Source organism: Mesoplodon densirostris, chromosome 2, assembly GCF_025265405.1.
Source record: "Mesoplodon densirostris isolate mMesDen1 chromosome 2, mMesDen1 primary haplotype, whole genome shotgun sequence".
Classification (NCBI taxonomy): Eukaryota; Metazoa; Chordata; class Mammalia; order Artiodactyla; family Ziphiidae; genus Mesoplodon; species Mesoplodon densirostris.
Window position 1 is genome coordinate 109,922,948 of NC_082662.1, and position 22,768 is coordinate 109,945,715.

Here is a 22,768-nt window from a genome sequence, read left to right on the forward strand (position 1 = left end):
TCTATTACAAATTCAGCTAAAAGCATAACTAGTTAAAATGAAAAATGTTTGGCCATGTACCACCTAAAATCTTCTCAGATAATAGCAAGGGTTCACATATAAAATTTGGGAAGTGCTGCTAAAGGTACAGATAGCTAAGTGATGGTTTAAGCAAGGGAGTGGTACAGTCATAAATATTTTAGAAAGAAATCTGATAGTAGTGTGGAGGATGTTAAGAATGAAGGTAGAGACTAATTAGGAAGCTACTGCAGTGGTCCAGCCCCGAGATGATAAAGGACTGAACTAAGACAGTAGATATGGACAAAACAGATTGGGAAGTTTGTACAGAAAGTAAACTCAACAGTAAGTGACTGATTAGATGATAATAGGGAGGCATTGAGGATGGATCTGAGGTTCTAGCTTAGGTAGCTGGGCAGATAATAATTTCAATAGCAGATCTGGGGAGTCAAAGAGGAGCACGTAGGGAGAAATGGTTTTATTTTAGATATGTAAGTTCAAAGAGTTTGTGTCATTCAGGTGGTAATGTCCAATATGTGGAAATATAGATGTAAAAGCTCAAAACAGTTTGGGGTGGGAGGAATAGTTTTAAGCGTTGTATGATAGTGGGTGAGATTGCCAGTGGAATGGGCAGAGCTTCAGGAGAAAGGGCCAAGAACAAAGTCCAGCCTCCTCAAATGTCTGGAGAAGCAGAGGCAGATGCCTTCCCCCAGCAGTACAACCTTATTTCTACCACCCAAAAAATACTAAGAAAAGTTCTTTTTTCATATATATGTAAAAGAAAGGGTCATTTTGGAGCTCCTCTGATACACAGGTCTCAAGAAAGAATCAATCTGGCTCACTAGACAAAAATCTATTTTTAATTGTATAAAATTATACATATAAAATACATAAAAAGTACTAAAAGGTAAGTAAAACTTTAACACCAAAAGTAGACAGATCAGGGAACAATTTTTCTCAAGTTCTTTGGGATCTTACTGGTTGGTATTTGAGAAAAATAATCCAGGGGGTGCAAAGACAAGTTCTTCCCGTAACTCAACACCCCTTAACACTTCCCAGAGAAAAGAGCAAAGGAGAAATGAGGGTTTATGATATCTGGATTATAAATATCAATAAAAATTGAATAGACACACCTATTATTTAATGTAGGAGCCTCTGCTCCAACCCTACATGTGCTTCATGGAATACAGAGATGGAGCTTGGAGAATTCAAGGAAATCCCTTTCAAGCACTAATACAGTTGTTGCTAGATTCCTTGCCTCTGATCCCATATGTACTGGTCACTAAGATGACTTCAAAAGCAAGAAAGCTGACTTTCATCTTTTCCCTATCTGATCCAAAAGAGCAAACTGTAGCCTGTCTCCTAACCCATTTCTAAAAGCCAAGTGTATAACTGTTAAATGGAAAGTGTAATTGCAGGAACATTAAATTTCCCAAACTCAGTTTACGAAGTGCACTGACCCATAATATAGTATAAAGGCGATTACAGAAACAAGGAGAAAATATATCTTAGAGAGACCTACAAAAAATTCTCCCAAAGGGAAATGATTTAGCTGTACTCCAGATCATTTCTCTCCTATTTTACCCAGGAAAGAGGTGGGGGAAGAGAATAGTATTAAAAACACAGGTAGCTGATCATTGCTTCTTTTTCCCCTCCTGCAGTCTCTCATGGTTCCAATTAGGAAGTGCCATAATGCCAAAGTCTCATCTAATTTTTCTGATCAACTCATGCTCTAATAATCAATGTGGAGGAAGAGGAAAGAAAAGAGGGAAAACAAATGTGAATGTAAGGTATATACATCTAAGGTCGTAAACAGCAGCCACTTCGTGGGAGTAGGAGGAACATAGCCCTCACCAAATTGGACAGATAATGTTTCCAAAGAGCAAAACGATGGGAGGACAAAAAGGAGGGAAATATGCTTTATCTTCTACCAATCTTTGCAGGCAGGAAGATCTATAGCCAGGGCTTAACTAAGCTAGGTGAGCAGGGGAGGAGGAGTAAAAAAAGAATACTGAAAGGTAAGCAACTTCAGCCCTGACCCCTTCAGTACAGTAGAGTATACTGGAAATCTGGACTACTGGTATGGTATGGTATGCATGCCCCAGAAGCAACATAGGTGATAAACCCTTACAGATTGTGTTTATACTCCCTCTCTTGTTTCTGGGCAGTTTCTCAGCAATGATTTTAAAAATAAGAAACCAGATCTCCACTTCCTTCCAAATAATAAAGTAAGGAAGCCCCAAAAATGCAGTACCATTTGGAGGCAGAGGAGGAGTAAGGTAGTGGTGTGTGTGGCGGGGTGTAGGTTAGGAAATATCTAGTTACTGGAGGAACAACTTGGTACCAAGTAGCCCCAGCTCAAGAGAAACCAAAGCCGAAGTCTTCATTTTCATGTCCTGCTGGGTCCAAGAGAAAGCAGGAATGAGGGTGAGGGTGGGGCATACAGTCCTTATTCAAGCTCCCTGTTACTTTAAAAGAAGGAGACATGAACAATTAATCAATCATTTTGTGCTATTGAAATGACTACACAGAGTTACTGGAGTGTAAGAGCTAACAAAGCTCCAAAGACAGCCTGCTCTTCTTGTAAAGTGGTGTGGGGATGTTTTAAAAGCAACTACATCCAAAAACTACAAGTAAGAAAAGGGATCTCTCAGCAAGTAGGAATCCAGGTGTAGAATTTATACATATATATATATATATATATATATATGTACTTTAAAGTATAAAATTGAGAAAGTATGTACAGAAATCACACTAAGTCTTAGAAAGGACATATAAAAAACGGGCCTGGAGAGGATGGGGAGTATGTGGGTAGATGCCTAGCAATTGGAAGAATGCATGTTGCCCAACTGCCCAGCAGCCAGCATGAGAATATCTTTCTTCTCCTTGTGGAAGCGCAGCTCCTTGCCTGCCAGCCGGGCTTCATCCAGCTCCCGCTCAGTAGAGGCCAGCTCTCTAGACAGCGCTCCTGGCACACTCTGCTCCCGGCTCACCCAGTCCAATGCCATTTGGTGGCGAATATCATCGTCTAGGGCCCGGTGTGAATAATGAGCCAACACTTCCTGGAGGGGGAGAGGAATGTCAAGGTCACGGACAAAGTAAAGGTTCATACCACATTGACCCAACTGGGAATAGGAACTCTCAGCCTTTGAGTCGTAACTGAAGTCAGCACTAGAGTCCTTTGAGGAGATTCTTATGGGGAATTTCCTGGTGGGAGAAGCAAGGCAGGTAAAAGAATCACAGTTAAGATTTTAAAAGGAAAGATTATGGGAATGAAGCCTTTAAGTAAGGCTTTTAAGATTCACAACCCGGTAGGCTTGCTTATTCTAACACAACAGCCACCTCCAAATAGTCCTTCTGGGACTTCCCTGGTGGCACAGTGGTTAAGACTGTGTGCTCTCAATGCAGGGGACCCGGGTTCAATCCCTGGTCAGGGAACTAGATTCCACGTGCACGCTGCAACTAAGAGTTCGCATGCCACAACTAAGGGGCCCATGTGCCGCAACTAAGACCCAGTGCAACCTAAATAAATAAATACATATTTTTAAAAAAATAGTCCTTCTGCCAGACTCCCTCACCCATAGGAACTCTTACCTGCCGAGAGCACTGTCTTTCTCTCATGGCCTTAAGGCTGCCATTCCAGTGCAGCAGTTGAAAAACTGTCATTAGCTCCTGGAGGAAGAAAATATGAAGTGCCAGGACAGTGGCATATATATTGGGGGGTTGCATCAGAATTAAATGGGGAAACTTTCACAAAATGTATTTGTGGCAGCATCTCTTATACCAACTCTGATACGTCCTTGGGGGAAGGAAGATATTTATATTTTGAAAAATATCCTAATAATCTTTTCTGCCTTCCTTTCCAATTCAGTATTAGTAGGAGGTGCTCGCGCATGTGTGTGTGTGTGTGTGTGTGTGTGTGTGTGTGTGTGTACAGGCTGACCCATGTTATTAGAGCCAGGGAAGTAGGTGGAATAGTATAGTACCTGGAACTCCAACATTGACTTGCCCTTGTTGGATTCCAACATGAATCGGAAGGCACCAATCCCTGTATTTGGGTTGTCAGCTTCTTCCCTGTTGCCCTGGTAACAGAGGAAAGGAAAAGACAAATAGATTTTCAATCAAGATTATCACCTCAAAGAGCACTGTCCAAGAGAAATATAAACGCAAGCCACATGTTTAATGTAGTTGCCACATTACAGTAAAAATATACAATAAATATTAATTTTAATAGCATATTTTATTTAACCTAATAAACTCAAAATATTATTTAAACTATAATCATTATAAAAATTATTAATGAAACATTCTTTTTCTTGTACTAAGTTTTCAAAATCTGGTGTCTCTTTCATCTTACAGCACATCTCAATTCATACTAGCCACATCTCAAATGCTCAATAGCTATATGTGGCTAGTGGCTATTCTGCTGGTCAGCACAGTCCTAGAGACCTCCAAAGTCACCACACATTTTAACTTAGGTGACAGAGAAAAGTCAACCTGGTTTTCCCTATTTTACAAAAGGGGGAACACTGAAACATAGAGAAGAGTCCTGATTTAGCTAAAATAACAGAGTGAGTTCAGCATACAGCATTGGACTAGCCTAGAGGACAATTGACAAATGCATTTTAAAGGGCAAAAATAAAAGTCATAGCATGGCAAATTCTGGGTAGCAGTTTGGCCTCCTGGACATTTGCTTCGTGTGTCTTCTACTGGCGACATGACCCTGCAGGGGTAGAACTAAGATACATTGTCCTACCTGCAAGCCTAGTGTGTACAAAAAGACAATACAGTATAGAAGTTAAGAGCATGGACTAGAGCTCCTACTAGTCTTGCGGCCTTGGTGAAGTTATTTAACTTCTCTGTTTCTAGCTACCTTAACTGTAAAATGAGAACAATCATAGATCTACCTTACGGGATTGTTTTAAGAATTAAAGAGTTTTTAAATTTAAACTTAAAAAGAGATAAATGCAGTCTAACAATTCCAATCATATAATTTGGGTGCATTATTGTATTGGACCTGGTGTCCAGTTACACAATCCAAATCCATTCAGGTACTGGCTCTGGTTTGTGCTATTTGGTGGTGGTTTCATATTATTGGAGATAATTCCAGATCCTAGGTCTTGCAGGGACTCCCAAAATAAGGGCATCTCCTGGTTTACTAGTGACCCTTTTGTCAACCTGATCTAGAAGAGTAAGGCCAGGAGACTACTGGGAACACAGGGATCCAACTTTCTCCTCCTGCTTCCTGAGAGGTTTCCTGCTCTTTCTAGCCAGTTCCACACACCCCCCACCTCCCAAGATAAGAACTTTATTCTGCTCTCTTTGAGCAAGGGGACTGGATAGGGGTCAGGAGCCAATCAAGTTATATCCAAATTCAGTTTATTGTGGGATGCTTTATCATGAGGTTTTACTGTATATGTATCACACCTAAAATAGTGCCAGGCACTTAGTAAGTATACCATAAGTGCTAGTTTATTATTATTATTTGCTTTCACTGTGCTAGAATTAACAAGAAGTCAGAACTACTCAAAGTCAACCCACTTTGTTTTGTGGCTCATGAGAAACAATCATGCCACATGTAGTTAATCTTTGTGGTGAAGCAAAGATCACAAAATTTGGATTTAGAAGTGAAAATCTAGAGGCAGGAAGGAAAATGGTGGTAATTTTCACCATTAGGATTTAGGGCTCTAAAGCAAGCAATAGTTTTCATTTTTATCTATAATAGTTCAATGCGATACCTTATTCAGTACCTCCAAACTTTTCCATGATATGGCCCAAAGAAAATAATGACCCTATCTGTACAGCCAACTGGGATATACAGAGAAGGCTGCTGGCAGAGCAGCTGCCAGCAGAGGCTGTGGGGCAGAGGAGTCCATCTGCCCTAGGCCTTGTTCAATTTCCCTGAGAGTTGAGGGGAATCAATATCATGGCACATCTGTAACCTATTTGGAGTACACGAGTGTGGAATGACCCACCATTGGCAAGTTCCACCACATACGACACTTCTACACCTAACAAGGTGATAAATGAGCTCCATTTAGTCAATAAACATTTAATCACAGAATACTTGATTAGTGGTAGGAACATTAGAATATAATTGGAAAGGAATTAGAGTTAATTTTAATTTAACCTACTTATTTTACAAATGAGGAAACTCAGACCCACAGAGCCTAGGTGATTTGTCAAAAGACATAATATAGTGTCAGATTCAGGACTTTTGAAGGACAAAAGCTAAAAGCAAAGAATGTGGACATCACTCTGCCCATGGCTAAGATCAAATGAAAATTGTTATTCTGGACTATGGGAATTCCATTGGGATATTAATGAGAAATCCATTAAGTTCTCAATTTGGGGGGTTAATCAAAAAAGAATAGTGGCATGAGAAGAATAATAGTTTACATTTCTTAAACACTTTGTAGCAGACACTGCTGGTGACCTATCCAATATCTATTTCCTTCTTCCTTACTAAAGAACCTTAATCTTATTCTAGTGCTTATACATCTCCCAATTGCCTCAGAGAAGAGTGATTTTATCCTAACTCCAGTAGGTAAATCCTAATCCCTTTTGCCTGTAACTGGTTTTAAGGTGGGAGGGAATTCTGGGCATTGGGTGGTAGAGGGGAGTTCTGCTGGAGAGCTTCTGGGAAAAGATTCCTTACTACTAAAGAGACATGAGAAAAGATGGTCTCTTTCTGTCTCTGAGTTTAGTTTTGTCTGTATTTAACAACTGGAACTCTGTAGCTGTCTTGCACCTTGAGGGGAGTCAGCCCAAGGGCAAAGCCAATATCTAGAGGATGGCTGAGTTGAGAGATGGAAAGAATTTGGACCAGTAGATGATGACATTCTTTTTTTTTCCCCCAGGTTAAATGTCTCCTTTATTCAGATCCAGAGGCCCAGGCAGCCAATTTTGCAGGAGATTTTGCACCTGAGTGTCTCCCTGCCTCACCCTCCCAAGAGTGTGCTCCTACAGATGGGACATCAGAACTCATCCTTTATGTCAAAATGGGACTGGTCTCCAGGCTTGAAGTACAGGTTGGGGCTGCCATCCTAGATGATGACATTCTTGATCCATTGAATTATCTAACCCTGAAATCTGCCTTACTTCTAGACTTCCTATCATGTTAGATAATACATTTCCTTCCTTTATTTATTAAGTCAACTTGAAGTGAGATTTTCTATTACTTGCATCCAAAGGCACCTAAACAGATAACATGTACTAAGCGCTGGAACATATTCTCTTTTATCCAATAATCCTATGTGACAGGTATAATTGTTATCCTATTCTACAGATGAGGAAACCAAGACAGATTAAATATCTTGTTCAAAGTCACATAACAAGTAGAACCATAATTTCAAAAGGATGAATTCAGAGCCCGTGCTCATAACCACTGCTTTCTATAATCCAATCTAATGTTTCATTTTATAATACACTAGGTGACTTAAGAGTGAAAAATGTGCTTTCTTAATTTTAACTGATTTGATTAATATAAAAATGTTTTTATTCCCTGCAGATACTGCTGACTGGGGCAAAAAGTAATAGGAGAAAAACAGATGGGTCCTAGGTTACAGAGGGATTATGATTCAGAGTGTTCAATACTAATCTACAAAACAGATAACTGAAGGAGTTTAGTATATGTAATTACATCATAAATGCAAAGAAAACATAAACAGAAGATTGATCTGACTTTATCTCCCTATCAATGGTCTTGTGCAGAGGGAGGAAGAAGGCAGTGCTAATTTCTAAGATGTACCTCTAAGCTAGAAAAGTCTGTAAGTTGACGGGTTCTAGTCTTGGCTCTACCATTTACAAGCTGTATTACTTTGGGCAAAACTTCACTTCTGTGTTTTTAGTTTCCTCATCTGTAAAATAGGGGTAATAATAGTACTTATACCTCATAGGATTGTTGTGAAGATCAAATGAGATAAAATACATATAAATCCCCTAAAATAGTCCCTGGCACAAAATTAATACTCAATTAGGATTAGCTATGGTTATCATCATTATCATTATCATTTGAAAGAACAGATGTTCTTTTTAAAGGGAGTAAATAAATTACACTCCCCATTCCTAGAAACATAAAAAGAAAAGACACTTGTATTATAAAGTGTTCTTCATTAATAAGATGAAGTAATGGAGGCAGGAAACAAGTGACAATAAAAACAGTCATAAAAAAAAGAACAGTGAAGGAAGAAGGGACTAAGGTCTTAAACCAAAGTTGGGAAAAGTGGGTTGTTTGGCCTGAGGCGACCCAGCACTGGAGCCTACCCCGCTCTTTAGTGGGGCTAATGGTGGTCTCTGGGAGGGTTCATGCCAAGGAATACTTCCCAGAACTGCTGCCCGTGCCCTTGTCCCCATGGTATGCCACAGCCACCACCAGCTCTGCAGGAGACCCTCCAACACTAGCAGGACGCAGGCCTCTCACTGTTGTGGCCTCTCCCATCGTGGAGCACAGGTTCCGGACGTGCAGGCTCAGCGGCCATGGCTCACGGGCCCAGCAGCTCCGCGGCATGTGGGATCTTCCCAGACTGGGGCACAAACTCGTGTCCCCTGCATCGGCAGGAGGACTCCCAACCACTGTGCCACCAGGGAAGCCCCTAGAACAATATTCTTGAAGATGTATATATCTAGCAAAAACTAGTTTGGTCATAAAATATGACTAAATTAGGTGACATAAACCATATTGGATTTGGTAGTTCTATTTTTAGTTTTTTAAGGAACCTCCATACTTTTCTCCACAGTGGCTGTATCAGTTTACATTTCCACCAACAGTGTAAGAGTGTTCCATTTTCTCCACACCCTCTCCAGCATTTATTGTTTGTAGATTTTCTGATGATGGCCATTCTGACTGGTGTGAGGTGATGCCTCATTGTAGTTGTGATTTGCATTTCTCTAATAATTGGTGATGTTGAGCATCCTTTCATGTGCTTCTTGGCCATCTGTGTGTCTTCTTTGGGGAGATGTCTATTTGGGTCTTCTGCCCATTTTGGGATTGGGTTGTTTGTTTTTTTGATATTGAGCTGCATGAGCTGTCTGTATATTTTGGAGATTAATCCCTTGTCAGTTGCTTTGCATATGACCCAGCAATCCCACTCAGAGAAAATCCAAGAAAACAATATACCCAGACAAAAACATAATTCAAAAAGATGCATGCACCCCAGTGCTCATTGCAGCACTATTTACAATAGCCAGGACATGGAAGCAACCTAAATGTCCATCAACAGCAGAATGGATAAAGAAGATGTGGTACATATATACAATGGAATATTACTCAGCCATAAAAAGGAACAAAATTGTGCCATTGGCAGAGACGTGGATGGACCTAGAGACTGTCATACAGAGTGAAGTAAGTCAGAAAGAGAAAAACAAATGTCATATGATATCGCTTATATGTGGAATCTAGAAAAATTATACAGATGAACTTATCTGCAAAGCAGAAATACAGACACAGACATAGAGAACAAACATATGGATACCAAGGGGGAAAGAGGGGGTGGGATGAATTGGGAGATTGAGATCGACATATATACACTACTATGTATAAAATACGTAACTAATGAGAACCTACTGTATAGCACAGTGAACTCTACTCAATGCTCTGTGGTGACCTATGGGAAGAAAATCCAATAAAAAGGGGGATATATGTATACATATAGCTGATTCACTTTGCTGTACAGCAGAAACTAACACAACATTGTAAAGCAACTATACTCCAATAAAAAATTAAAAAAAAAAAAAGTTGGGAAAAGTGAAATTCAAGCTCAATTTTTATTTTGTAATACCTCTAAACTTCCATAAATCTTGAAATAAAGGTTTCTAGATACCAAAGAGACATAATGAAAGAGACAAAATGACAAAAACAAAAACACACATAGAATTAGAGACTGAGACATGTGGAGTATATAATACAAAAGACTGACAGAAAATAAACAGAAAGAACAGAAATGCAGACAGGAAAGAAAACCAAGAATTCACGCTCTGTTTCCCAGGAATATACAAGATTTCCCAATCAGCCAATTCTCCCATCCCCCACTCTCCTCCCTTCCAACTCCAAGTAACTTACATTGAAAGATGCCAGGGCCTCAGAGACACTCTTCTCAATGAACTCATCAGTGATTCTTCGGGAAGGATGTTCATTAAACACAGAGTTCATTAGCGCAATCTTTGCAGCACTCCGCCGGGCTTCAGCTTTTGTGGGGCAAAACTAGGCAGGGAGACAGAGAAAATATGTGTGCATGTGTATCTGAGAGAGAGGAAGGAAAAGTGGGAGGGAAACACTTGGGATAGAAGACACTTGGATACTCTTTGGCAAAATCAGTTTGTTCAACACACCCTCCAAAGTTTTTATTGTAAAATGGTTGGGGCATTTGGAAACATAAATTTGATTCAACATCCTGAAGTCATTAAGGAGCTGGAGACAGCTGTAGCTCATACCAAATTGAACGCAGGATGAAGAAGACTGCTGAGGTCAGCATATAATCACTGGATATGAAAAATACCCCTGTTTAAACTGTCAAGAGAATTAATTACTCAAAAGCCAGATTCTGGCCAGTCTGTTAGAAATCTGTATCTTGTTCTCTTATTCTGCAGACAGGCAAGAATTTTTTCATCCCTCTAGATAACCTAAGATTAAAACAAAGCTATGTCTAGGCTGCTTCTGCAGAGGAGCCCTCTAGTCTCTATCAGAAGCACCCATTTGGGATTCTTGGACTTTTCACTATGTGCAGGCAGTTTCCCCAATAATGTAGTCAGCTACGGAGCTATCCCTGAACAGAGTCTAAGGTCTGAGGAAGGATTTTATAGTATTCCCCCACCCCCTCCCAGTAGAAGCAAAGAGAAGAGAGGTGGCTAGGGAAAGGAAAGCTGACCCGAGGAAAACAAGAAAAAATTTTAAATTAATTCATGTTTTTACATTGTATCCAACGTATGTAGTATCATAGAACAAGACTGATTTTCAAAAGTCTTAAATCACTCAATTGCAGATACCTAGCCACCTTTATAATTCATCTTCACTGGCTGCCTCAAAGGCTTCTGTGCCCTCTGTCATTTATGATTAGGATGAGAGAAAAGGAAGAAAGTGATGTTATAGTTTTAAAAAGTAGATCAGGTTATGTTTGCTACTTAACCATCCATAATATCAGTAATTCCCAGTTTCCTTTAGCTGACAGGTCTCTCTGAAACAACATATGGAGTTTGGTACATTAATCCTGTCTTCTTGCTTATTCAGTTTCTCTGTTTCCACTTCTCTCACTATTTATTAGCCTGCTGCTCTTTCTACTATATAGTGCTCTTTCTGAAAAGTCATCTATGAAGAAAACCACCAGGAGAAATTTCACCTGCCAAAGTGGATATAAAAGATATAAGCTAAAAGGGGCCAAGATAGATAATTCTACTCTTTCAGGAAATAACAGAAATCAAATTACTCTAATGGTCCAGTTTGGGGCATCCCCATAAAATTATTAAATCTTTAATCAACAGTATGATGAGGTGGGAAAAGGAAGGAAAGGTCTTATTTTCTAGTAGCAAAAGATAAACATTAGTCATCTTGGGCATATGTTTATTTCTCTGAAATGGCTGGGGCTCTGAGAGAAAAATTTAGTCACCCGATTTGAAATGAAGCTTCCTTAGGTCTGTTTCCGTTTGAGGCAGGAACCGAGCTACAATGGCACTCATTCATGCAACAGATTTATTAAGTGTCTATTCTCTGCTGGGCACTGAGTTTGATGGTAGAGATTTAAAACTGAACAAGAAAGAAGACAGACACTACCTCTGCCTCCATGGAGCATAGTCCACTAGGAGAGAGAAACAGTCAATTATGATATGTTTTGATAAATGATATGATAGGGGAAGTTCAAGGCACTATGGAAGCACAGAGCAGAGGGTATAACTTTGTCTAAGGGTTATACAAACCATACAGAAAACAGAACAAAAGTGTCTAGTCTCTTCTCTAAATTCCTACTCAGGCTCTAAGTTGACATTTCAGGAGGCTACCTTCCTATCTGCAATGTGAAAAATCCATCTTTGATGAAAATATTCACACTAGTCAAATTTCTCGTTACTCTGTAATAGCATCAACGCTTTTCATCATCATATACTACAGGACTTTCATATAATTGTAGAATGCTAGTACGAGAAATACTGGTTAGAAATAATCTAATCTATCTCCTTCATATTATAGATGGGGAAACTGAGGCCCAGAGAAATTACTCGACTTGCCCTGTTAGCAGTCAGGGCAACAAGAATTTGGATCTCCTAACTCTTAGATGAGTACTATTTCCACCATATATAGTCCCTCTCCTTTGATCTCTTAGAGAACTCAAACATTGCTTTCCTTAGTGATAGCCTATGAAAAAGTACCGGGGGCAATGAGTATTATTCTATGTCCTCAAAAAGAGATAGCAGGAAGTTGGAAATCCAGATTAGAATGTGAGTTAGATGCTAGTAGTCTGCTTTTCTTTCAGCCTTCAAAAACCCAAACCCACTTTGAATTTGAGCATGGTTAAAAGAAATGCATGCTACTGAGGTTTTTTCTGCTCAAATGAGCCTCAGATGCTTATCAGAATGATTTGCCCAGAATTGGTCCAAGTCCTCAAATATGTGACTTTGGATAGAGATGTCATGGCCAAAGTGATAGAGAAAGACATTAGTAGCACCTAAGGGTTTATCTTTGCTACTGTTGCCTCAGAACTCTTACCTGGAAACTCCCAAAGCAACTTCCCCCAGGCAGGGTGACATAGCAGACATAGGGAGGGCTGTTGGAGGGAACCATCTCATAAACCACGAGAGCCCCATTCTTCAAGTCAGCCCCACGGGACTGTTTCATCTGCCAGAATTCCTGAAGTGCCTCCACCACATTCACTACAAAAAGAGAAGTAGTTAAGTTCAGCAGTAAGAACACTTCCAAGCAGCGCTCTGCCTCAATACAGTATCTGTAACCTGTACTTACACTAAGAATTGAGCCCCCTTATCTCCCTACCTCTTACCATTTAAAATCATTTTAATTAATAAGCCTATGCTGTGATTAAGTCCATTTGCATAGGAAGACCAGAGTATGCCTGCCCTCCTCCGCCACCTCCCTAGTTCACATTTGATTAGTCCTAGACACTAAAGGAGAAGAGCATAAATATTGGAGGCCAGAGTTTCCAAGGTCAGCATACCATTATCACTGACTGATGAAGGACAAGTAGATGATTCCACAGTTGGTCAGCTGGCCTAGAATAGTAATAACCACCATGATCATAAGTGCTAACATTGACTGAACACCTACTGTATGTCACATTTTCTCCAAGTGCTTTACCTATTTAATCACAACAACCGTATGAGGCAGGTACTTTTATTTTCCCCATTTTACAGATGAGGGAAATGAGGCATAGGGAGGTTAAATAACTTGCCCAAGGATATAACAGCTAGAAAGCAGAAGAGCAAGAACTCAAACCCAGGCAGTCTTGGTTCCAGAGTCAATGTTCTTAACCATTATATAACACTGTCACTCAAGGAAATATGGCCCTATTAGCCATTCTCAAGGCTGTGCTTCTGGTGAGCAAACCCATGACTAGATTCCTTTTCCATCCTGGAATACTATGTGTATACTATATATATATGAGAAAGAGAGAGAGAGACACACACACAGAGAGAAAGAGAGAGAGAGAGAGAGAAAGGGAGAGAAAGAAAGAGAGAGAAAGAAAGAGAGAAAGAGAGAAAGAAAGAAAGGAAGGAAGGAAGGAAGGAAGGAAGGAAGGAGGGAAGGAGGGAAGGGAGGAAGGGAATGAATTCTGAGGCTTTCCCTAGGCATAAATGATCTTTGGAAGGACTGTATATTGGGAAACACTCCTCCACAGGTCTCTTGCACTACTTTCCATCTTGCTAGGTATGCCAGGATTTCAAGGCCCTGACTGCTCCTTACTTGGGCCCTTTCTCAGGATTGAATTTGCAGCAAGAAACCTTGAGGGATGAAGTAATGTCTCCCTCTGGGACAAAGAACAAGTTTGTTTACTGTTTGCTATAAAATGGCAGGTTCCCCAAGCTCGGTGTTCCTCTCCTGTAATGCAACCCATGGCCTGTGAGCATCCACCTGAGCCCTCCACATCAGACTTGGGAGACAAGGGAAACCAATGCAAGCAAACAGGATGCTCATGCTACTTGCTGTTCTATGAGTAATGAAGTCCTTTGTCTCTGACCCAGAAGTCTCTTGACTTCTGCCAGCATCCATGAAACAGCAACCAGCTATGTTATTAGTTGTATATAGGGTAAAATCAAACTCCAGACTTGACACTGTATTCCAGAAATTCCAGAACAGTTCCCTTCATCCCTCAGTACTTGGATTCAATTATTCCACAAATATGTATTGATTACCTACTCTGTGCTAGACTGTGTGCTGGGTGCTAGGCTACAATAGTGAGCAAAACCATACACTGTTCCTTTTCCTATGCAACTTACAGTCTAAAGAGGGAGAGAGAGATTAACCAAATATATAATCTCATACAAATGAAAAATTGCAACAGTGATAAATGCTATAAAGGAGTGGTAAATGGTGGTAAATGTAGGAGCATCTGACTAATTAAGAAGGCCAAAGAAAGCTACCCTGACAAGGTAATATTTAAGCTCAGATATAAGTATGAATTCCCTAGGCAAAAAGATGAGAGAATAGTGCTCTGAGCAGAAGGAATAGCATGTACGATGGCTCTGCAGCAGCAGGAAATATGGTGAATAAAGGGACTAGTGTGGCCAGAAAAGAGAGAGTGAGGGGTAGTATAAATGCAAGGTGAGGTTGCACACACACACACACAAAAAACAGAAGGGACCAGATCAGGTCAGACCTGGTGGGTCATGTTAGAATATTGGCTTTATCCTAGGAGCAATGGAAATCTATTGAAGGGTTTTAAATGGAAGGAGGGATAAAATCAGTTTGTTTTTGGAAAGGATCTCTTTTTTTAAAAAATTTTATTTATTTATTTATGGCTGTGTTGGGTCCTCATTCCTGTGCGAGGGCTTTCTCCAGTTGCGGCAGGCAAGCGGGGGCCACTCTTCATCACGGTGCGTGGGCCTCTCACTATCGCGGCCTCTCTTGTTGCGAGGCACAGGCTCCAGACGTGCAGGCTCAGTAATTGTGGCTCACAGGCCTAGTTGCTCCGTGGCATGTGGGATCTTCCCAGACCAGGGCTCGAACCCATGTCCCCTGCATTGGCAGGCAGACTCTCAACCACTGCGCCACCGGGGAAGCCCTGGAAAGGATCTCTTTGACTCTAAGGTTCCAAACATTTCAAATGGCTTTAACTAAAGCCTCGTAATAAAAATTCATCACACACATTCTCCAATATCTTCCAACATGACCACTCTCTACTCTTAGTTACAACAAGGACTCATTAATTCTATTATATTACATCAGTTAAGATCGGACAAGGAGAAGATACCAAGATGGGACAGACAGGCAAGAGATTTACTGGGGAGGAAGCAGGAGAAGGGAGAGCCTTCAGACCATGTTCTAGGTCTGACACCTGTGGAAGGAGAAAGGGAAGGCAGAAAGTTTGGATATGTGAGTCTCAGACTGCAGCACCATTCCAAGAAAGGTTTGGCCAGGCCAGTAGGAAGTCCTCAAGCCAAAGGAATCCCACATCTCACTAGGATGTGCCTGAGTTAGTACCCCTGCTGTGCTCAGTCATTGACTGGGAGCAGCCTGCAGGATGTGTGGCCTCAGTGCAAATGTGGTGATGAACTCAGAGGGGACAGCAGTTTAAGGCTGTCAGTCAATTATGCTCCCTGCAGCAGGAGATATTAAACACGTTTTCATGGCTGCCACACACACATTAAACAAAAATGTGAGCACTTAATAGATGCATAGCTCTATTCTAGGCATTAGAGATGCAAAGATGAAGAACATACATTCCCTGCCAGGAAGGTGTTCAAAAGCTAGTGGCCAATAATAACTTATCTTACCTGCTCTGCAACTGAAGCAAGCACTCCATGTACCAGCCAGGGTTTGAAAAGCAGCATAAGCTCTTTACTAATACTATACATTTAACTGACTTTTAAAAATGTTCATTCTTCCATTAAAAGACAGCATGAAAAGAAAACTCTCTTTTTCCCACCCTTGGTTTTAGCAGAGGCTCTTCAGAGGTCACTGCTGCCCAGAAAGCTTAGCCACCCTTGTTCTTTTCATTGAGATCTTTTCAGGCCCAGTTCCCTCTTTGAGACAATTTAGCACAATGTGCTGGGTGACAGCTCTTCTGACATGCAAACAACAGGGAGAATATTGAAATAAAGAGGAAGGGGAGGAGACTGCTATAATGGGGAAGGTCCTATTAAAAAGCATATGTCCATTCCACGTCCAGTTAAATCCCTTTTGGCACAGAGTACAGGACTATTTTTTAATGATTACTCAAAGCCAAATGAAACAGGGAGTCTTATTTCAGAAATGTGAGCATGGAATGAGAAACTGGTCAAAGTGATCAGGAAAAAAGCAATGAATTGTGATCTGCATTTGAAAATGCTCATAAAACTCGTTCATTTCTAGAGCTGAAAGGGACTTTAGAGATTATCTAGTCCAACTCAGGCTAAGAAATGACTTGGTTGAGGTCACATAGCTGTGGCAGAAGTGGGGCATGAATGTAGAAATTCTGATGCCAATGTTTTTTCCAATTTGGGAATCTTAACCCAGGGTCCAAGGTCCAGTCCATGGTTGAACTTCGTGGGGGTTCACAAGTCCCCTAAAACTCTAAGTAAAATTAAGCATGTGTGTGTGTCTGTGTGTGGGTGTGCATATGAGTATTTGTGTGTGTGTGGGTGTAGGGAGGGTGCTCATAGTTTTGATCAGATTTTCAGTGAAGAATCATGGATATAATGGTTTATGTAAGGATGGTTAAAGAGACAGTGAGGTAGGAGGGTAGCAATTACTGAAACATACATATCTGACAGCTACAATTAATTTTTGGAAGTCACTGATGGATGCTGGGCTGAAAGGGACACGAAAGACCAAGATAGTGAGGAATATTTAAGCGCTTGTACCGTAATGTTGAACAACAAGAAAGATAATACTTTTGGTTTTTCCTTAGGAGATAAAAATATTAGATGAATGTCTAAGAGGTAAGACAGACAGATTGTATACCCACCAGAGTAAAAACATTAAAACAACACATGGGGACTTCCCTCGTGGTCCAGTGGTTAAGACTCCATGCTCCCAAGGCAGGGGGCCTGGGTTTGATCCCTGGTCAGGGAACTAGATCCTGCATGCTGCAACTAAAAGCCTGCATGCTGCAATGAAGATCCCACTTGCTGCAACTAAGACCCAGCGCAGCTAAATAAATAAATATTTTTAATAAAATAAAATAAAACACCACATGAAACTATAATAAAAATTTTATAAAAATAAATACAATCTTGTAGTGGGGCAGCATGGATCAATAGATAATAAACAGATAATGAAATTGAGAGGTGAGTGAGAAGGTTCTCTCTGATCATACAGGATGATGAGAATAGTCTGGCCTGGCTTAATTCACATTATTATGAAGATAGGGAAGCTGGTTAACAATACTTCATCTGACATTTCCTATTTCAATTTGTAGAAGGTATCCCTGAATAGCCCATAGTGCATAGTCTCTGGAAGGGATGGAAGGGAAGGAATGAAAAGCAATGTGACTTTGGGAGAGGACTATGGTAAGCTGAATAATGCCCCCTGCCACGAGGCCCATGTCCTAATCCTTGGAACCTGTAAATGTTACCTTATGTGGCAACAATTTTGCAGACGTGATTAAGTTACGGATCTGAGGATGGGGAAATTTTTTTTTTTTTTTTTTTCCTTTTTGCGGTATGTGGGCCTCTCACTGTTGTGGCCTCTCCCGTTGCGGAGCACAGGCTCCGGATGCGCAGGCCCAGCGGCCATGGCTCACGGGCCCAGCCGCTCCGCGGCATATGGGATCCTCCCAGACCGGGGCACGAACCCGTATCCCCTGCATCGGCAGGCGGACTCTCAACCACTGCGCCACCAGGGAGGCCCAAGGATGGGGAAATTATCATGGATTTTTGGTGGGCCCTAAATGTAATCACAGGTGTCCTTAGGGAAGGAGACTTGATGAAACACAGAAGAGGAGAAGGCAGCATGAACATGGAGGCAGAAATTGGAATGATGCAGTCACAAGCCAAGGAATGCTGGCAGCCCCCAGAAGCTGGAAGAGGCAAGGAAGAAGATTCTCCCCTAGAGCCTCTGGAGGGAGCACAGACCTGCTGTGACACCTTGACTTTGGCCCGGTGATACTGATTTTGAACTTCTGGACTCCAGAACTGTGAGAGAATAAATTTCTGTTGTTTTAAGCCAACTTCATGATAATGTGTTACAGCAGCCACAGGAAACTAATACAGGGTCTAATCCAACATTCCAAAAATTAGAAACATTTTCAGATCAATCATTTTAACTACATACTCACTTACAACAAAGAAGCTGTCTGTGATTCTGAGGGAAAGGAAAAACTATAAACAGAAAATACCACACAAGATTCATTTGTTCAGCCTAGTGGAGTAGCTGGGCAGAATTTCCAATCATGTAACCATACTGTGATATAAAGGGACAGCAATAATTTTAAAATAGATAGGTTTGAAGAGGGCAACACAGAAGTTACAGAGCAAGGAAAGTGACTTGGTCACTCGGGCAATCGTGCCAGCTTAGAGACTACCAGCTGTCAGCCAGTAGAAGAAGGGGTCTATATGCCATGTGGAAAAAGGGGCAAAGGAAACGGTGATGCTAACAATACCTATCAAATGCACAGTTATCAAAGCATATCCACATGCATAATAATAGCAGCCCCTCATTGAGTACTAACTATGTGCTGCGTGCTTTACATTCATTATCTCATTTAATCCATGTGGCACTATTAAGATAGGTATTATAATACCTATTGCACAAATGGTGAACAAGCTAAGGAACAGGCCACAGTGGCAGAACCAGGATTTAGAACCAAGGTTTGTTTGTCTCCAAAACCAACCCTCTTTCTGTTGTACTATCCTGTTTTATTGCACCATTAATCCTCACAGAGGCTCTATAAAGTGGACTGTGAGCTCCATGAAGACAGGGACTGAGTACCTGTCTTGTTCACCACTGGTGATCAATAAATATTCGTTAAATGAATGAATGGAACAGATGAGGCCTAGAGAGATAAAGTAATTTATCCAAGATCACACAGCCATTATTTGACAGGGCCAGGTTCTCTGATTCCAAATCCTATGCACTATAGACTGATTAAGATCCTGTAGCGTACTGAGCTAGGTGTGTATCTTGGGCAGGGACTGTGGGGAGAGATATAGGACAAACAAGTGAAATAACAGAAGAATTTAAAAAAATAAATGCTGAGATCCTACATGAGTCAGGTAAATCTAAAGACTGTGCCTGGAAAAGGTGAATTTAGAGCAGTCAGGAAGAAGATGATGAAAGATCTGAATTGAAGATGATGCAGTAAAGCATTGCTGGATTGAGGACTGGTCTGGGCAAAGACTAAAGTAAATTATATTCAGGGGAATACAGCCAGCCCCCAAATACCATGCCATCAGTCACAAAGGTATGTGGACATATGCCAATGGCAGTTTTACCTATTAATTGAAGCAGAATAAGTGATTCCATGTGGTGAAGGACTTCTGAGCCAAATCAGCAGAGATTCCGCTTGCCTGAAGCTAAACTATCTGCCAAACTTTCCCAAAGTACTGGCTGGACACCCAGACTGGAAATGAGAAACTCAAGAATAATGAGAAGGACTGTGGTGGGAGGTAGGGAGGTTGGAAGGGAGAATTGCTGGAGAGTCTGAATCCTGACTGATTGCTCTTGGTCAGTACAATCCCCTTGTTCCCTCATCCTTTCTAAGGAAATGAAATAGGTTTTACAGGATGCTCAGTTTAGACAAGAGCCTCTCCAGGTAACCCAGACAAGAAAACTGTCACTCCTCTACAATTTTAATAAACACCTATAAGTTTCTAAGAAGAAGGCTTCAGATTTAGGGCGCTCACTCCTGGCTACCCCTATGCCCAGAGGCAAAGACCTTCCCTTGGTCTCGACTTAAAAGAGACCTGAAGCAACAGGACAATAGCTAATGGCAATTCCACTACATTGCTCTGTTAAGTCTAGGAATTAAACTAGAAAAACAATTATATTCCCTCATGATGAATTTCAGGATCATGTGCATTTGCATTCCCAGCACCTAGCAGAGTGACTGCTCCATGGTAGGAGTTCAAAATGCTGAAGAACAAAGGGAGACTGATGGGAAATGTATCATTGCACAAATAAAGCAAAATGGATCTAAAAATCTGTTTTCATAGGCATCATTGGTTTTACACTGTTAGGATTTAAGAATGAGAGAAAATGATGTGTTCTTCCCAAAGAAACATGAACCAATAAATTTGAGAGAATACTTAGCATTTTTTAAAGTACCCATTATGTGTCAGGTGCAATATCTCATTTAGTCCACATCATAATTCTTGAGGAAACTGAAGCTCAATGAGGTTAAGTTGCTTCCACAGAGACACAGCTGGCAAGTGACAGAGACTTAATCTGGGATTTAATCCAGACTAGTCTGACTCCAAAGCCTGTGTGTGTGTGCTGTTTTCACTGCACTTTCTCAGGGAGGAAAAAAAAAAAAGTCATTACTATCTACAGAGAAAGCCCCACAACCTTTCTCTGTATTAATGTTAAACTAGAAAATTAAAGATACAGTCACTTCCAGGTCAGGCAGGACCTAGCCAAGCAGAGAGAAGTGATGTCTCAGAAATTCCAGACCTGAATGCTGTATCCCACACCGCTCACTATATATTTCTTGTTACACTATAAATCTGGAACTCAAACCCAGGAAATTCTGCACTGGTTAAACAAAAACAACAAAAAAAATTCTCACATCCCCCTTTTCAGAAACGCTGGAAATTAGACATCTTTAAGATGAAGATTTCTAATGGAAATAGGGTTTCTGCCTGGCTCATTTCCACTGAATTTAACATTGAGAGAGCCAAGGCCTGGGATTTATCCTCAGTTCCTGGGCAAAGGCCAGGAAAACAGAGCCAGCCAGACAGAGAGGCTGGAGTTGTGAGGCTCCATACTTAAAAAGACACCAAAGAGGTATTAAGTCACAGGAAGCTGGTGTGGGCTCAATGGTATGGGTCCAGATTTAAAGGCACAATTATAGCGAACTTGTGAAAGCACTGCCTAATTCCCCAGCAAATCTGAAGTTGCATTGGAAATCTCAGAGTGACATAAGTAAGAAAATAATTTAAAAGTCAAGGTTAAGGGATGGAGTAAACTAGCAGGGAGCCCAGGAATTGCTGAGATCACAGAAGAAAGATTGAGAGGATACGGATAAGAAATGTCTTGGATCTGAGATAAAGGATAGGATCCCACACAACAGGGACTAAAGGCAGAGAGATGTTAAGGCATTAAGCTACAAGAGGAATTCCATTTCTAAAGGAGAAAAGGTTGGATAGAAAAGAGGGTTATATCTGTAAAAAGGGGTCCCTGGAGAACATAGTAGTAACTCAATAAAGGGGAGGGGTGGGAGGCTTAAACGTGTGTATGAATGTGTGCGTCTGTGTGTGTGCGAGTCTCTGTGTGTGTGTGTAGCCCAGAAGGAAACTCCCCAAAAGGAAATGCATGTGAAGGCTCTGCGCCAGGAAAAGCGATCCAAAGGACTGTGGGAGCAAAGCTCCCTTACAGAGAGGGTGTCCCACAGGAGGCCAGACCCCGCAGACTCACCTCGGCCATAGCCCTGCGTGTGTTTGGCGAAGCTCCTCACCACGGCCTCCACGGCCTCCCGCAGCACTGCGGGGCTGCCGGCAGCGCCGGGGGGCAGCGGCAGCCCGGCGGCCCCGGACAGGAGCAGAGGCGGCGGGGGCGGTGCGGGGGGCGGCGGGGCCGGCGGGGGGCCCGCCTGGGGTGTGGCGGTGGCGGCAGCGGCCCCAGTCACTCCGGGCCGAAGCGCTCGCAGAGTGCCCCTCCCGCTGGTGCCCACTCCAGGCTGCAGCCGCTGCGCTCGCAACGTCTCCATCCCGGCCGCCAGTGGAGTAGCGGCCCAGAGCCTGCCAGCCTGGCGAGCTAACGGTCCCAGCCTCCCCCGCCAGCGAGCGCCCAGGGACTGAAGGAGGTGCCGGAGCCCAGCCGTCAGTCAAGCCGGGGCTGGGGGGAGCCAGGTCCTATGCCAATCACCAGAGAGGGGGCGGGAGCTGGCCGGCTGCTGCTCCGCCATAGGCAAATTACTGAGGAGGGCGGAGGTTCTGAGGAACCAATTACAAAGAGAAAAGGCGATATCCTCTATACCGGAGAAGCTTAGCTTGGGCGCGTTTCTGGGAGTCCTGTGGGGAGTACTAGAAAGCGGGCCAGACCCCAGGACCGAGGCTAGAGGCAAAAAAAAAAAAAAAAAAAAAAAAGGCCTGGATGCATGGCTGGGGAGAACTGTAGACAGAGTGAGAGGATTCTTAGAGAGCCTTTGTCCGACCACTTCATTTTACAGATGTAGATGAGGAAACTGGCTCAGAGAAGTGACGTGACTTGTCCAAGATCACATACAATTGGTGGTGGAGCTAAAGCAAGGAAAGACACTGGCATTTAATGAGCATATACTTAGTGTTTGTCAGACACTATACAATGTACTTTAGTGCACTGTCATCTAATAGTCACAATCACTAACTAGACTTTATTATTTTACGGATAAAGAAATTGACAGAGAGGCTAGATAAATTGTCCAAAATTAAATAGCCAGGAGATGGCAAAGGAGGGTTCAGACATAGATCTTCTGATCCCCAATATTTTAATCTTTTC

At 41.8% G+C, this 22,768-nt stretch overlaps 1 protein-coding gene across 1 annotated transcript; it reads right to left on the minus strand.

Moving 5' to 3' along the window:
* Positions 1 to 835: 835 nt before the first annotated feature.
* Positions 836 to 22,097, minus strand: LIX1L (limb and CNS expressed 1 like). The gene is made up of 6 exons (XM_060090429.1): positions 21,707 to 22,097; positions 12,689 to 12,852; positions 10,058 to 10,198; positions 3,984 to 4,079; positions 3,592 to 3,669; positions 836 to 3,059 (listed from the first exon to the last, which is right to left on the minus strand). Exons 1-6 carry the CDS (start codon positions 21,996 to 21,998, stop codon positions 2,817 to 2,819), a joined length of 1,014 nt encoding a protein of 337 aa, XP_059946412.1. The 5' UTR covers positions 21,999 to 22,097; the 3' UTR covers positions 836 to 2,816.
* Positions 22,098 to 22,768: the final 671 nt, after the last annotated feature.

Excerpts from the sequence above, each read along its gene's own strand:
- LIX1L (XM_060090429.1), bottom strand. The coding sequence starts at position 21,998 with ATGGAGACGTTGCGAGCGCAGCGGCTGCAGCCTGGAGTGGGCACCAGC. Across the intron at positions 4,080-10,057 it reads AGGCCCTGGCATCTTTCAAT|GGCAACAGGGAAGAAGCTGA; the intron begins GTAAGTTACTTG and ends CTCTGTTACCAG. Across the intron at positions 3,060-3,591 it reads AAAGACAGTGCTCTCGGCAG|GAAGTGTTGGCTCATTATTC; the intron begins GTAAGAGTTCCT and ends CTCCCCCTCCAG.